The sequence below is a fragment of the Aspergillus niger genome, assembly GCF_000002855.4.
Source record: "Aspergillus niger supercontig An02".
Lineage (NCBI taxonomy): Eukaryota > Fungi > Ascomycota > Eurotiomycetes > Eurotiales > Aspergillaceae > Aspergillus > Aspergillus niger.
In genome coordinates this window covers 1905397-1921601 of record NT_166519.1, presented here as the reverse complement: position 1 = coordinate 1921601, position 16205 = coordinate 1905397, and the positions used below count along the sequence as shown (strand labels likewise).

Genomic DNA, 16205 nt, shown 5'->3' with positions numbered 1-16205 from the left:
TTCGGTACCGTTGCAAGCCGGAGCGGGATACATATACTACTGTTAGGATTTCACTTAGTTTGATCGCCATTGGATGCAGATAAAGTGTGTCTAAGGCCAGACGTACTTTTATACCCTTTGGAACGGCCCTTATAGTCCGTGTTTCAGACAATTACTGGATATCAAAGTACTTCTCCTGCCCACCTACGTGATCACCATCTATAACGTTTCATCATGAATCCAAGGGTGAATACAATATCCTCTCTTCAATAATTAAATAGTGCTGTCAGAACAGCTGAATAGTACCATCTCAGACTAACAAATCAAATCATAACCCGAGTTCCCAACAACCCATACAGAAAAAAGAATTAAGTTTTAATGGGTTCCAGAAAAGCCGAACACACCAAGAGAGAAAGAAAAGAGAGGATAATCCAGACAGAGCAGAGATTGGAGGAGAATCTGAAATTTACATACCAGAAACTGAAAGCTCACAAATGAAAGAGATTCGGCTGAAATGGTAGGCGTTGTTAATGATGGCATTCATCTTCACACATTGTCGCGTCCTTATTCTTCTTCCGCACATATGTCTCCCGCACAAGGTCGCCCCCATGGGCTTTTAGCTCCCATTGCCCAATCCCTAATTCTTTCGGTGCTACCTTGACACCGCGCCCGCCTCCGCCCTTGATCAAATTACCGGGGCGGTAATTGGGATTCGTCTGCATGCGACGCAGTGCGGAGACATGGATCTGAGCATCGTCGGGAATGTCGCGAACCTCTCCGCAAGGGAGGGGCCAGCGGATTGGCTTCCATGAGCCGTCTGTCTGGAGGTCCATCCGACGGAATGGAAGGTATTCCATTATGCGCCAGCTTATGACGGAGAGTGCCGGTAAGCCGGCATTGAATTCCAGACAGTCGTGCAAGAAGCCATCCGTGCTGGAAGCAACAAGGGCATCGTGGAAGCGGTTACTTGGCGCGGAAGCATCCTTCTTTCGCTCATCACCGGCTAGCTTGAGCATGTGTTGGCCGTTCACAGCTTTGTTGTGAATAGGATCGCGACAGAATTCGTGCCGAGGGTGCCATTGGCTGTGTTCGTTGATTGGGGTATATTCGCCATCGTATTCTTCGTCGCATTCGAACTGCTTCAATTTCTTCGGGTCAAATTGCAGCCCGGCCTTTTTCGCTTCCTGGACCATCCACACCAAGGGCGCGTGACTCAGTGGCCAAGCCTCGCCTTTTGCACGTTTCCATCCTCCTCCAATGTCAGCGTGACAGCCAGGAAACCAAACTTCTTGTATGTCCTGTTTTCTCTCGTCCTCTTCATCAAATTGGCCTGTTGCGAGCTGTATATTAAGCGACAACTGCCCAGACTGTCCACTTCTGATAGAGCTTAGGTCCTCGGTTGACTCCGTGGGTATAGGCACCGCGAGGTTCAGACTCCTTCCGGGCACTGCAAGGTTGCTTGCACGGTATGGGTGGCTATCATGAAGATTCTCGTGAGAGGCGTGGGCACTACGATAGACGGATGCTGTTTCTTCCTCATCGTGTTTGGCGGGTGGTGCGCCATCGTCCGTACCAATATTGTCGCTGTTGATCCTGAGCACGGGCACATTTCCATTTCCATTCTTGCGGCCCGCCAGGGGGTGACGGAGGTGTTGCATATACTGTCGTCCTCGCTCTTGAATGGGATGCTTCTTATCATGCCATGGCCTGATTTCAGAAATCAAATCTTGGCGGAATTTGGCTCGTCGCTCGTCGATGCTGACCGCATGTCGAATGACTAGAGCCGAGCTTCGGGCGGTATAAGGAAATTTACTTCTCTCCATCCATGCTGATTCAAACCTTGGAACGCTATTGACCGTATCAAATAGGCCCATAAACTTGATCCTACTGATAGGACGACTGAACGTTTCGCGGAACGCCTTCATGTAGCGGAACAGTTTCTTCTTCTCTTCCTTTTCCTCCTTATTGTCGTCCCGTCGCTGCTGCCATTTGGCGAACGTCTTCCAGGCGAATCGAACTAGCTCCTCATTTCCGGCTTCGAGTAAGCCGATATAGTCGAGCATCTCGGCTAGAAAACGCGCGATATAAGATCCTCTACTAAACCCGATGAAATAGATATCGTCACCAGTTTGGTAGTATCTCATGAGGAACTTATAACCGCCCATCACATGCTCATCAAAAGAAGAGCCAACGGCGGAGTCTTTAGCTTTGAAGTATGCCGATTTGATCTTTTGGATTCGCCCATGGCTAGAAAGGGACTTGCTTGTTACGTAGGTTCCGATACCAGGTTGGTAGTAGTGGAACTGGTGGCTCTTACTCCGATCGAGCATCTTCATATTTCGAAAAGAATCCGTGAGCGAAGCGATCATAAAGGACAACTAGTCTCGCGGGGCTTGCTTGGAGCTTACTTACCCGAAAGATCTTGAGAACATTGCTATCCGACTGATCGCCGCTAAATTTGTTTCCAGTCCCATCAAAGCACAGGACAAAGTGTTTCGGGACCCGTGCAGGGCCATACGGCGTCTGTGTGGCTTCCATTGTTTTCAACGGACAGTACAAAGGGGCATGTAGCTCAGCCAGTCTTCATGCAGCCGCAGCGTGGAGGGACTTGATCTCCTTTCCAGATGGTAGGCTAGGTGCTGACCAGCGTGGAGGTGGGCTTGGTGTATATACATTCGAGGGAGATGGGGCAGTACTGCCGCTTATGCATGAACGACTAAGGCTCGGGGCCCTACGCCGCGCCCGTCAAAGAGGGTGCACGCGGACGCTTCCCCCCTCCCCTCCCCTGATAGAGTTCCTGCAGGCTCGGATTCTTGCCCGGGTTAGTTTCGCTAAGTGGAACACACAAGAAAAGTGGTTGGCGGATGAGGTTGTACCAGCCGACATTCCTGGCAGCTAGTGTGGGAAGGCTGTCACCACATCTTTTTTTTCCCTTGCCTTCCACTATCGCCCAGTGGTTTTCATTTGGCGAGGATGTACTCCACTGGCCTTCACGGCCCTGTCGGACGTCAGCTGCGGACGTGCGGAAATCCGTCCAGTCAGCTCAGCCCGTCAGGCACGGTGGCCAAAGGCTAAGACTGCCACTACAGGGATTTTGCGTATGGAAAATGCCATGCCCACACTCATAGACCCATCCGGCGATCACCTTCACGGACCATATTTGGCATTACTTGCAACACTAGTTTGTCTTGACGTTCCTAATCTAGTGGGTGATTGTTGAGCACGACCCATAGGTGGGTTCGGGTGTCAGGAAAAGATTCTTAAAAGTAAATGGCAGGCCGCCAAGATCGTGGTGTTAGCACGCCTTTGCCCATTTAGAGATCATCCACCGCCCGAGTCAGAGATCCAAGACACGAGGAAGATGATCTTTTCCGAGTTTTCCGCCGGTGGAGATACTGTGATCATAGGAGGCATCCAAATTTGTATATGACCTAATACGATTGACGAGATCAGAGTTTTCAATCGGATAATAGGTAAGCGATCTGTTCAAGTATGTCGTACAGGGTCTTCCCGAAAGAAAACGATAACTGACTTGAATGGCTGAAGGGCTTCAAGACATTTTCCGAATTTTGTGTATATGCACCACAGCAACTGTCAACTTAAGCGCACAATCACAGACAGGGAAATCAGACCTCAAAGTGCGAGAAGCAAGGGGTGGATTGAGGGAGAAAGGGTGGCTGGCGCAGAAGGCTGATCTTCTCCACCATGGCAGAAATTGCGATGAAGGGAGGCGAAAGGGGGGGGGACCCGGCAAGCGACAGAAGACATTAGTTCCTGTATCTGTTATAGACAGAGTTCAGCGCTTCGACAAGCAAGCCAGATGTAGGTCCTCTCACAGTGCAGTCCAAAGGAAGCACTATCGTGAGTAGCTGCAGGGGGAAAAATTCCCGGCCAAACAGGAAGGAGTAACACTCCACCAAAAAGCGTGCTAGACATTTCTGGGGTCAGCACAGAGTCATGGGCTGTAATAGACCCACCTGGGACAGCTGCAACTGCGACTGCCAGCCGTCCTCGCAGTGCACAACAATAGTACGTAGCATTGGGACAAAATGATGTGGATAACCTATCGTGATCAGCCTAACCCCCTTTGGGGCGGATCGTCCAGCTGAGGGAGGCCTGACCGCCTGAGGTATCTCCCGCCCGTGTGGGCCTCGACGCCTGGACGGCCTGAAGGCTGGAGCCTCCACGAACCATTCGGATGCTCCCGATCGGCTCCCATGGGACTGGACTGCCTTGCCTTGACCACCTTCGGCCATCCCTTTCTCACAGAACTCCGACAATTACCTTTCCATAAAACAATTTTCGAGGGCGGTAGATAACTACCCTGTTTGCCAAGTATGACCTAGATTCTATCGCTGACGCTCAGTCGATGAAATCCCCTTTCTCTCTGCCTCGCTCCAAGTTACCCAGACTGACTTGGCTGTCAGCCAGCCAGCCACAAGTCTTAGCACAGTCATGTTTTGACCGGTCGAAACTCATGATCCTGGATGTCCTTTCCTTCCTTAATCCCTATCGCTAATCGCTAGCTAATTGTCCGCTCTTCACTGGCTTCCTCTAGGAACTACCACATCAGACTTTCATGGATCAGATCGATCGGGCGGCCTCATGATGAACTTCACCAAATTAGTACTATGTGGGTACCCTACCCATGCAGATCGCCTCATTCCAGTTCGCCGGACTGATCCACTATTTAGCTCGTCCCGTGTAGATGGAAAGTTGCGTGTCAGTCTCTGCACGTTTCTGTTTGCTTTTTTCTTACCTGTCACACTTGGGTTAAGATTACCCTTCAATGGAAAAGAAAACAGGCGTGATCGAAGTTCATGGATGGGAACAGGCCACGATTCCAAGTAGGGTGCGCGTGTGTGAATGAATGCTGCCACTGACATGGAAAGTTGACGGCAACAAGCCACGAACACCTAGGAAAGTTAAATGAGGATGATCCCGTGTTGCGAACGCGTGGGTACCCTAAGGTCTGTTCTTGATTGGACTCCGCTGCAATTCGTGTCGAAATCTTGTCCTTCCTCTACGGACTCCTCACTGCACTGGGATCCCCGCCAATTACCACAACCCCTACAAATATGCGCCTGTGCCGTGCCTACTCCGTATAGGTCTGCCCATCACCTCCTATCCCACTTTGGTGCTACCCTTGCATTAGAGGGGCTGCAGATGGACGAGGTCATCCTGCAACCTCCAATAATCGGTGAGCTGTGTGGGCTGGAGATGATCCCCTCGGCTCAGACGTCAAATCCTTTCCATCTCGACTCCATTGGCCAGAATCTTGAGGACTAGTTAAGCTGAGATGGGGGCTTAGAGTTCTAGAGGCCCACTCTGCCAACCTGCGGCGCTGCGCTCGGATGAACATGGGAATTTCACCAATAATTCGGCACCGTCCGGTGTTTTGCTCCGACCGCGGACTACTAAATGCCAGCCTGCAATTGGCACCTTGGAGCCGAAGTGGAGATGACCCTTTCCGGTTCCAGTGCCATGGACCCGTTCGAATCGACACGGTTGCTTGGCATCGACAAGTCGCCAATACAGGTTGTAGCTTCTCTGTGATTACGGCACTGAGCCAGTGGGATTTCCGCCTCCCCTCTTTGTAAGAGTATGATGACAATGGTCCTCTTTGGATTTCCTACGACATTTGTCTCGGCTGGCAAGGGGAATGCCTACGCCGCTCGAGTGGCGCCCTGAACCTTGCGAACAAGTTCTTGACCAGTCAATCAGCTTCAGGTTTCCTCTAAGTGAAGGAATTTGTAGATCATGTACGCATCCCCGCATATCATTTGTCTCCCGCACCTTGGGCGATATCCAAGACCGACCTTGCACAGCTGAACCACGTTTGTTCCCACTTTGCACACGCCCCTTTCTTTGGCCAACCCGACTTGCTCCACTCTTTCCGGGACAAAGGTTCAGCCATACCCAAGGAAATCGTAGCACATTCTCGCGGGGCTTGATCAAAAGATCAGCAGCGACTTCGATACGGCGCACATGCTAGCGGTGTCGGACATTACTATTGTCACCCTTTGGATTCGAGGGCTGGGTCCACAACATGGCGGGCACAGTTGATAATTTGTTATCTGACATTGGTTCCAAAGCATGTTGACCCCATGCATTGTCTGTTTAAAACCCTATTCTTCCGACGGATCACAGTCCCAATAGCTTGTGATTGATCTTTCCTTTTCTCTCCTCTCCTCTGCGCCCTCTTTTTCGTCCGCGTTCCCCTCCAATACACTCTATTTTGTCTTTGTTTTCTATTTAAGTTATTTAAGTTATCTAAGTTGTATAATCATAATGTTGCGCCGATTCTCTTCGACATTCAAGAGATCGTCGAAAGGCGATCGCGATTCGAAACCGAATGGCACACAGGTGAACGGCCAGAAGCGCCAGTCGAAAGTGCCGGCGCCGCGCAAATCCTCCTCAGATGAGAGCCACAGCGATCACGGTGTGGAAAGCGATGACGGCGTGTCCGTCTTTGAGAAATATGCCCAGGTCTTGCATGCGTCCCGGCGCCCACTACCGAACCAGAACGGCGATGGCACCTATCTCGAGCAAGAGCACTCGGGGAGCTTGTTCAAGGACCTGCGCGCCTTGGGCTTCAAGGACATCGGAACCCTGAAGGATCTAATCAAAACGAAGGCCAAGGGAGAATACATTGATGACAAGACCATGCTCATGGAGCGGATTATTCAGGTGAGTCGTAGCGCTTGGGATCTCTTTTTGACCGGCATGGATGCTAATTGACTCTTTCCGACAGCTTGTCAGCAGTCTCCCAGGAAACTCGAAAACCCGCGTCGACCTCACCAACGCCTTCTTGGATGAACTGTGGGGTTCCTTGCCTCACCCTCCTCTGTCGTAAGTTGAGGCTCGATATCGGTCCCGTGGTTTGCGCTGGCGCTAATACTCTGCAGTTACATGGGAGAGGAATATGCCTACCGGTCAGCAGATGGTTCCAACAACAATCCTACACTTCCCTGGCTAGGCGCTGCGGGGACACCTTACGCTCGCTCAATCGCTCCTCTGACTATTCAGCCCGGCGGTTTGCCCGATGCCGGTCTTGTCTTTGACTGTCTTTTCGCGCGCGAGAAGTTTACCCCTCACCCTAACAAGGTGTCGAGTCTTTTCTTCGACTGGGCATCCCTCGTCATTCATGGTTCGCTAAATCTTTCTAAAAACATCACAGCAGAACGCTGATTAAGAATCTAGACATTTTCCAGACTGATTACACAAATTCTCACGTCAACAAGACCTCAGCCTATCTCGATCTTTCGATCCTGTACGGCGATGATCAGGAAGACCAGAACTTGGTTCGTACTTTCAAGGACGGCAAACTGAAGCCTGATACCTTTTCGGAACAGCGGCTCCAGGCTTTCCCGCCGGCCTGCTCCGTGTTGATGGTCATGCTAAGCAGGTTCGCAATACGTTTCCCAGTATACTAGAAAGTTCTAACCGGGTCACCAAATAGATTCCACAATTGGGTCGTGGAGGAGCTGGCAGCGATCAATGAAAACGGTCGCTTCAACAAGCCCGATCCTCGTCTCGACGAAGAGAAAGCTAGGAAGGCCTGGGAAAAGTATGACAACGATCTTTTCCAGACCGGACGACTGTATGCCATCCTGCAATCCTCATCACTACAAGCATGCAAATCTGACGCTTCACAGGGTAACATGCGGTCTGTTCATCAACATCACGCTATACGATTATCTGCGCACCATTGTCAACCTGAACCGCAGCAACAGCACATGGTGTCTGGTAAGCAAAGATAGATGGAAAAGCAAAGCGTGCCAAGCTGACCAGCCACAGGATCCCAGAGTTCAGATGGAGGGCACCAAGAGTACCCCATCGGGTCTCGGTAACCAGTGCTCCGTCGAATTCAACCTCGCGTATCGCTGGCATTCTGCTATTAGTGCCAATGATGAAAAGTGGACTGAAGAGATCTACGAAGAGCTGATGGGCAAGCCTGCCTCGGAGGTCTCCATGCGTGAGCTTCTCGTTGGACTTGGCAAGTATGAGAGAGAGATCCCGAAAGACCCGTCAAAGCGCACATTTGCCGGTCTGAAGCGACAGGAAGATGGAACATTCAAGGACGAGGATCTCGTTAGAATCCTGGCCAATGCGATTGAGGATGTTGCCAGTGAGTGTAGCTTCACCAAACAAAATAGCCACTTAACTTACCATTGCAGGCTCCTTCGGTGCACGGAATGTGCCCAAGGTCTTGAGATCTGTGGAAATTCTTGGTATTGAGCAGGGTCGCAAGTGGAACGTCGGCTCTCTGAACGAATTCCGCAAGTTCTTCGATCTCAAGCCATACGAAACGTTCGAAGAGATCAACTCTGACCCGGATGTCGCTGACTCCTTGCGTCACCTGTACGAGCACCCAGACTATGTGGAACTCTACCCTGGTATTGTCGCCGAGGAAGCGAAGGAGCCTATGATCCCTGGTGTTGGTATTGCACCTACCTACACCATCTCCCGCGCAGTTCTCTCCGATGCTGTGGCTCTCGTCCGTGGTGACAGATACTATACCGTCAGTCTTGACCCAGCATGCCCGCAAGAATCGCTATTAACTATATGTCCAGATCGACTACAACCCACGTAACCTTACGAACTGGGGATACAATGAGGTCCGCTACGATCTCAACATCAACCAGGGATGTGTGTTCTACAAGCTCGCCATGCGGGCCTTCCCCAACTACTTCAAGCCTGACTCCATCTACGCACACTACCCAATGACCATCCCCAGCGAGAACAGGAATATCATGAAGAACCTCGGTCGCGAGTCCCACTATTCGTATGACAGACCCCGTTACACGGAGCCTGTTCCGAACCTGTTGTCCTACGCCAACGCCAAATTAGTCTTGAACAACCAGAAAGACTTCACTGTGCCTTGGGGTGGACTCAGCTCGATCCATGCCGGAAAGGGAGGCGCTGACTTCTGGAGCAAGTCATTCGATAATGAGCAGTGGAGAAATAGCGTGAAGGAATTCTACGAGGATGCTACCCTGAAGCTACTCAACGAGAAGTCTTGCAAACTTGCTGGCAACAAGCAGGTTGACATTGCAAGGGAGTAAGTCGTCTGGGCCGAAGTAATGTATTATACCCATGCTAACGAGATTACAGCGTCGGAAACCTCGTGCCTGTGCATTTCGTCTCCAAGGTCTTCTCGCTGCCCCTGAAGACGAAGAGCAATCCCCGCGGGATCTTTACCGAACATGAGATGTTCATGATCATGGCGGTGGTCTTCAATTCCACCTTCTTCGATGTTGACCCTACCAAGTCCTTCCCGCTCCAGCATGCAGCCCGCGCGGTTTCCCAGGAGCTGGGTAAGGTTGTGGAAGCCCATGTCAAGTCCATCAACCACCCTGGCTTCCTTCATGGTATCATCGATAGCTTCCGCGACGACCACAATGCCTTGAAAGACTACGGAGATCAGCTGATCAAGCGCCTTTTGGAAAGTGGTCTGGGAGTCTCCGATGTGACCTGGGGCCAGATCTTGCCGGCAGCTGTCGAGATGGTTCACACTCAGTCGCAAATGGTAGGTTTCCTCATGCTGCATGTCGTTGCATATGATGCTGACATTCCAATAGTTCACCCAGATCATCCACTTCTACCTTACCGAAGGTCAGAAGTATCTCCCGGAAATCAACCGCCTGGCCAACGAGAACACTGCGGAGGCTAATGACAGGCTCACCCGCTTTTGCCTGGAGGCTGTCCGCCTGAACGGCAACCTGGGCATCTACCGCGAGGCCCAGGCCGATATCAACGTGTCTGATGAGACCGGCCAATACAGCGTCAAATCGGGAGAGAAGGTGTTTGTCGGCTCGGTACGTATCACCCCAGTTGGAAACCACTGCTATTACTAATACCATATAGTCGAAGGCAAACCGTGACCCTCAGGCCTTCCCATCGCCTGACGAGGTTCGCCTTGACCGCCCTCTCGACTCCTACCTACACTATGGTCTTGGCCCCCAGAGTGGTCTGGGTAAGGATGCCACCCTCGCCGCGGTGACCGCCATGGTGCGGGTTGTCGCCCGCCTGGACACTCTCCGCCCTGCTCCTGGCGCTCAAGGACAGTTGAAGAAGATTCCCCAGGAAGCTGGGTTCTCCGTATACATGCGGGAGGACTACGGCAGCTACTCTCCGTTCCCGACTAGTAAGTTTCCTTTAACTTCTCTGCGTGAAATTTTGCTAACCTGGATTTACTACAGCCTACAAAGTCCACTACAACGGCGATGTGCCGGCGCCTAAGCGACAGGTCACGACTGCTTGAAATGATAGGAGAATTGATAGCTTGTTGGAATAAGTTGGTAAATGTGTTTTCATAGGTCATGTTTGAGATATCCTTTTTGTTTAATCAGAATGCTGTATTTTTTTTTCGCAGTGTATGCTAGTGCTTTGGTGCCAATTTGAAGATATATCTGCAAGAGCTTTATTTGTGCATAGCCTAGATAGGCCTCTAGACTGCTGTCATAGAATGCGTAACGCTATCGATTTCAGCGCCAGTGCACAACAGTTCCTACCTGCTTCACCAATAATGATTGACATCCCCCCCGTGTGTAATACAAATCTGTAGACAGAACATACCAAACAACAATAATGTCCAATCGCTTCAAACCCCGTAAGCGCCAGGCTTAAGAATAGCCGAGCATTCCACCCACCCACAAAGAAAAGAATATGAGTATGAGCACACGACCCTCTGAACCCTGCACCCAACTCCCATCACCCACATCACCTGATTGGAGGATTCGGACATAGCGGCTCGTGCCGTCCGGTGAAAGCCAAAAAAAGAATTGTGAGACTGGCGGGGTTGCATGGGCCAGGATTAGGACCAGGACCAAGGACCCTGGGTGGGTGAATGGCGAATGGCGAATGGAAGACAGACACAATCCAAGTGTCCTCTTGTGACTCGCCATTTTGCGCCATTTACTGGGAAGGAGATGGAATCAGCCTTACAAGGTAAGAAATGGTCACTCACCTAATGTATCTACCTAGACTGTCCTCCAAGGAGTCCAGTCTGTTGCCTATTGTGATAAAGTTTCGTATTAAAAATTCTTTTTTTCATCTATGAAGGCTGCCTTTGCTTTTTTCTATTCTTTTCAAGTCGAAGGAATTGTAAGCTTTTTTTACGTGATGGTTCATTATAACCCACGGCACATGAACCACCAGTGCTTCCAAATGTTTCACTTGAAGCCTCGAAAATAGCTTAACGTCCAGGGTCTGGTTTGATCCGGTCTCACCCACGGAAAACACACCAATAAACTAACGGGGATTCAGGTTATTGTCCCTAACCGCCCTCAGCTCAGGGGAAACGCCCGGCGCTAGGTAGCCTGGACTACCGGATCTAATCTAGTAACGTCGTAGCGCTAGAACCGGTCGAGTACTAGGCGCGGTTTGATGGGCGGCGATCGCCTGTGATCCTGTCCTACCGGACAGTAGTGGTAGTAGGCTGTGTCGCATCCTACTAGTCAGTTGTGCCATTCTGACTGACTGACTGACCCCGGTCCAGGAAAAAAGCATTGGCACTTATTTATCGGGGCGGGTGTCTTTCTTGTCTTGTTCTTGTCTGGTGCTTCTCGATGTCAATCACCCATCCACATTCACATCCACATCAGTCTGACTCTGACCAAGACAAGCTTCTCACCTGTTCATCATTTGCTTGGTCTTGCCACATACACCCCTCGATTATTATTATTATCGTCACCATTATTATTATCATCACGGTCAGAATTATCACAATTTAAATTATCATTTATCATTTCAATTCAACCCAAACCACACTCCAACAATGGTAGCCATCACCGCCCGCGACCGACCCAAAACCGACTACGAGCGATGGCTTGAACTCCAAGGTTCCGACGACGCAGCTGGCAGCGATGAAAAGCAATACCATCCTCCAGCACCTCTACCTGTTCCAGAACATGGCCAAGGTGCACATGCAAAAGCAGACGATGATAAACATAAATACACCCCTCACGGCACATTCATCCATCATGGGTATCATCATGAACGGCCTGGAGCGTCAGCCGACAACAACATCATCGCCAACAATCATCCACATGCACTGCTACCGCATCACTTGGATAGTTCGTTCTCTGGAAACTATGGAGGTGTTGCGATGAAGTTGGCTTTACTGGTATTCGTGGTATTGGGGTTACTGCGTGCGGTGCGGTTTGTTCGAGGCAGACGATATCAACCTATTCGGTTGCAGAGTCCGAGCACGGTGCAGGGTGGGTTTGGAGGGAGGGAAGACGGGGGGAAGAGGAATTTAGTTTGATTCAAGGATCCCTATGTGTTTTGGGGATGTTATCGAGGTTGCTTGGTTTCTACTATTGGTGTTGGAGGAGTTGGTGGAAGTTCTGTATACATCTTGCTTGTTGTACTACCATGTCTGTATGCTTTGATATCCTATCGTTCATAACTATGTGTGTAAATTTCACATGAATTCTACATGAATAATGAATCACCCTCAAGTCGCATCATTGACTCCATACATCCTAACAACAGTCAACGTACAAGACTTCGACCCAAATCAGGAATCTACTTTGTAAGCCTTAAGCATCAACCAAGCCCACCCCAACCGAGCGACAGCAGCCACTCCGCTCAGCACCGACCCCAATACTCCCTGCTGGTTGGCCCATCCTCATGTTTCCGTTAGGGGCTATCAGCTAGTCTACCTCTCTATCTATTAAGTAGAGTCTGAACTTGGAATGGATCTGCAAGGGCCCACTCAATATCAGAATCATGGTTCGATTGGATGTTCGGGGCGCTTGTGATTCTGTACTAAGCTGTGGTAGTTGAGAAGGGCAATTTCCTGGCTGGAATCATTAGGGATAGAATAGTACTGTAAGTCACTAAGACTGAAAAAGCAGGAGGATAATCGCTACGTGCTAAACTAAAATGAAGAGTGGTTACAGCGGGGCTAGATACTTAGTGCTCGACCGGCTACATTTAGGGGGATGATGGCATATCCGTTGCTGTTCCTGGTCGGGTGTTGCCGTTTTTATTCGGAGGCTACTTTGTTATCCGACGCTGTATGACACTGCTATTACTAGGAATACTTGTTATGGCCGCAGCCAAACAGCGATGACTGTAGAAGCTAGATATACTCTAACAAATGTCCACAACGATATGGAGTTGTCGAGGCTGGAATACAAACGTTCGGGTCTCGGCTATACGTCGATCGTAATCTTCCGAGCGTCGCTCTAATCCCCGAGCCATGAAATGAGGTCCTGGCGCAGCATTGAGTGGAGACTACTAACAGCTGTATGCTAGCAGCCACTAACTGTGTACAGTAGTAGTACTGGATATAGCCAGGACACCGTTCGCCTGCTATCATATAGACCCTGTTTATGGTGGAGTTTAGCAATGCTACTACTCGTCTACTCCAGACACACGAACAAGGATCATGAAGCACTCGTCGGTATGGTACCCTAGCAGACTGACTTACTCTCACTAAGCGTTAATATCAAGGGAAGAAAAAATTGGAGATCCTGCTCCAACCACCCCCGCCTTCACTCGCACTGTGTGCAATGTCCCGAATGCAGCCTTACCCAGCTCAGTATTTGCTCTTGTGAGCAAGATCCTTAGCAAATTCTTTGGCGAGCCATCCTCTTTTCTTGTCGCCCAAAGCCTTAACCGATAGTTATTGGCCATTCCAGACGTGGGCGCTTAAGATCTCCAGACGGCGTAGCAGATATGGCCCCCATACCAGACACTCGACACGAAACACCAGAGCTGGCAAGCCATTAGCCGCCGAGCAACCCAAGAAGAGCACTAAACAACCATGCTCTAAAAACAAGCCAGCTCCATCTTCTCAACGATCCTTACCCTCCATGAAACTCAATCCAGCATCCCAGTCTGTTTCCCTTCCCCAGACTGCCCCTACATCCCCTGCCCTCTCCCTCTCCCTCCCCTAGCAAACAGCAAAACAGCTCCAGCTCCAACTCCAGCAAAATGTCCAGCGACAGCAACGACCTCGCCCCTCCATTCGGCTACCCCGTCCGCCGCAACGGCACCTGCTACGACACTGAAAACGACTGCGGTTCAACCTGGGGTCCCTACCGCGAATGCTGTCCCAAGGGCGCCACCTGCGCCCCCGGGAACTGCTGCCACTCCGCCGCAGCATGCGGCAACATTCTCAAACTGGATCCGCATTGCGGGAATACCTCGGCCATTCTGTATTATGAGAATGATTACTTTTGTTGCTCGAGGGGGACAGATGCGTTTGCGCGCGTGTCGAATGGGTTCGTGGGCTGTACGGATGATGTTTCTACCTTGGGTTCGGAATTTAGTTTGTTGTCGCCTGTTTCGACGACGAGTTCGTGTGAGCTGGACTTCTCTGGTGTTAGCTTGAGGATCGAAACTAACAGGGATTATAGCTTCATCTGCTACTGCGTCTGCTACGGTGACGTCACATGCTGCATCTACATCGACAGCAGATAGTAGCGCATCATCCTCGATATTATCATCAGCAACAGCTCAGCCTACAACTGCATCTTCAAATACGGAGAGCAAAACAAATACAGGCGCCATCGCAGGCGGGGTTGTAGGTGGTGTCGCTGGCTTAGCACTCATTGTCTTCTTGATCTGGTTCGTGATCTCGAGAAGAATACAGGCCGCACGAAGACAAGCAGATGATGATATGCCTTCTTCGACATACTTTGGTTCTCGGAGCAAGAACCATCATCCGAGAGAGCTGGAAGGGGATGCTGCTGCTCCGCCCGTTGCTGAGTTGGTGTCTGCTCCGCCGGTTTATGAGTTGGGATCACGACCTCCTGTGTACGAGTTGGGGTCGAGGCCGCCTGTTTTCGAGTTGGCGGGCGGTGTGGGTGAAGGGGGGAGGATATGATCATGATAGTGTATGTGTAGGCGTTACTTATTGTACATATTGATTGCATGGTATTGATATAACGACTAAGGGAGATGATATTTTCTCCCGATTCTGATTATTGGGAAAGCAGCCTTACAGGCGACGTGACAGTGTCATGCTTCATACACCATGACTTAATAATAGTATACCAAATACTACAACGCATCAAAATCTCTTCAACCCTCCTCCTCATACCCCAAACTCTGCCACCCCTAACATCCATCACAATCATCCCTTCATCCTCCAGTATAACTCCACGCTAACAGCCTCGTCAACCGATCAGCCCCCATCTAATTCCCACACCTATTAACATCGCAATTGACGCAGCACCGCTTCACCTGTCCATGGAACACTTCCTCCTCCGTCTGGACAGCTTCACGCTTATCGTTCGCTCCGCATCGCGCGTAGGGGTTATCGCAGAGGATACAGCAGCGTTTGGCAATGGACGATTCCTATCCATTGACATTGATCAGCATTCTCATGTAGCCAGAACAGAGAGACTAGTGAAAAAAGAAAAAGTAGTAGTACCTGATTATCAATCGGACTAGCCAGCGTAGCAGGAAGAACCGCCAACGAGAGGAAGGTGATGATGCTGGAGAGACGCATTTGCAGGTGCTTATTTTTCCCCCTTAATACTGGTAATTTAGATGGACTGTCTGAAGAGAAGAAGATTCAGCTACTGCTATCTACTATGAGGATAGACTCCAATTTATACTTCCCATTCACACATACCTACCTACCTACTTACTGACTTCATGGAGTCCCTCCCTACACCGTGATCCGATCTCGGTCCCCCTCCGCCCGGCGCACCACTCTTGGCACACTGCCATGTCTCAGAGCAACTGGGGCGTGCAAAACACTGTCCAACTAATAAGCGATCAGCATGCAGATTGCATGTTGATCAGATAAGATAATTTTTAGTGCAGGGTCTCGGAGGCATATCCCCTTTATGGTGATTCTGTGACGTGGGTGCGGGATATGTGGATCCCTTCTTGATTTTCATGGGAGGAGGGTGGGTGTGGATTATTTTTGATGTTATAATATGTTGTCGTATTTGGGCAATTCCTCAAGTTACTGTGCTTGTGAGGGGGTGTGATGGATGGGTTTGGTATTGGGGAATCGTTCAGTTATTGTAGTGAGCTTGGTGATTGGATGTAGGGAGAGGGGGAGGGGGTACTATCTGCTGTGTACTGAGACTTTTCTGGGTTTTTTGTGTGTATGTGGGTTAGGGATCATATTTGAATTCAAGTCAGTATGTGACTTAGTAGTGAGAGGGAGCAGCGTAGTGACGTTGGCGTATGAGTGAATTAGTCTAAGTGATACCTGAAAATCTTCATCACCATCTTATCTTCCTGTTATC

At 50.2% G+C, this 16205-nt stretch overlaps 4 protein-coding genes across 4 annotated transcripts; 3 read left to right on the top strand and 1 right to left on the bottom strand.

Moving 5' to 3' along the window:
• Window positions 1-506: 506 nt before the first annotated feature.
• Window positions 507-2517, bottom strand: An02g07940 (uncharacterized protein; the record flags this gene model as incomplete). Its single annotated transcript, XM_001399890.1, has 2 exons — window positions 507-2309; window positions 2392-2517. The coding sequence occupies 2 exons, from the start codon at window positions 2515-2517 to the stop codon at window positions 507-509; spliced, it is 1929 nt and encodes a 642-aa protein (XP_001399927.1).
• A 3753-nt stretch (window positions 2518-6270) lies between these two features.
• On the top strand, window positions 6271-10246 carry An02g07930 (uncharacterized protein; the record flags this gene model as incomplete). Its single annotated transcript, XM_001399889.3, has 13 exons — window positions 6271-6669; window positions 6734-6831; window positions 6888-7129; window positions 7183-7387; window positions 7442-7582; window positions 7638-7728; window positions 7780-8110; window positions 8160-8503; window positions 8556-9043; window positions 9097-9511; window positions 9564-9800; window positions 9850-10129; window positions 10185-10246. The coding sequence occupies 13 exons, from the start codon at window positions 6271-6273 to the stop codon at window positions 10244-10246; spliced, it is 3333 nt and encodes a 1110-aa protein (XP_001399926.1).
• Window positions 10247-11761: 1515 nt separating this feature from the next.
• An02g07920 (uncharacterized protein) lies at window positions 11762-12524 on the top strand (the record flags this gene model as incomplete). Its single annotated transcript, XM_059746433.1, has 2 exons — window positions 11762-12203; window positions 12448-12524. 2 exons carry the CDS (start codon window positions 11762-11764, stop codon window positions 12522-12524), a joined length of 519 nt encoding a protein of 172 aa, XP_059600029.1.
• An 817-nt stretch (window positions 12525-13341) lies between these two features.
• On the top strand, window positions 13342-14824 carry An02g07910 (uncharacterized protein; the record flags this gene model as incomplete). Its single annotated transcript, XM_059746431.1, has 4 exons — window positions 13342-13396; window positions 13434-13546; window positions 13825-14299; window positions 14355-14824. The coding sequence occupies 4 exons, from the start codon at window positions 13342-13344 to the stop codon at window positions 14822-14824; spliced, it is 1113 nt and encodes a 370-aa protein (XP_059600028.1).
• Between the last annotated feature and the right edge of the window lie 1381 nt (window positions 14825-16205).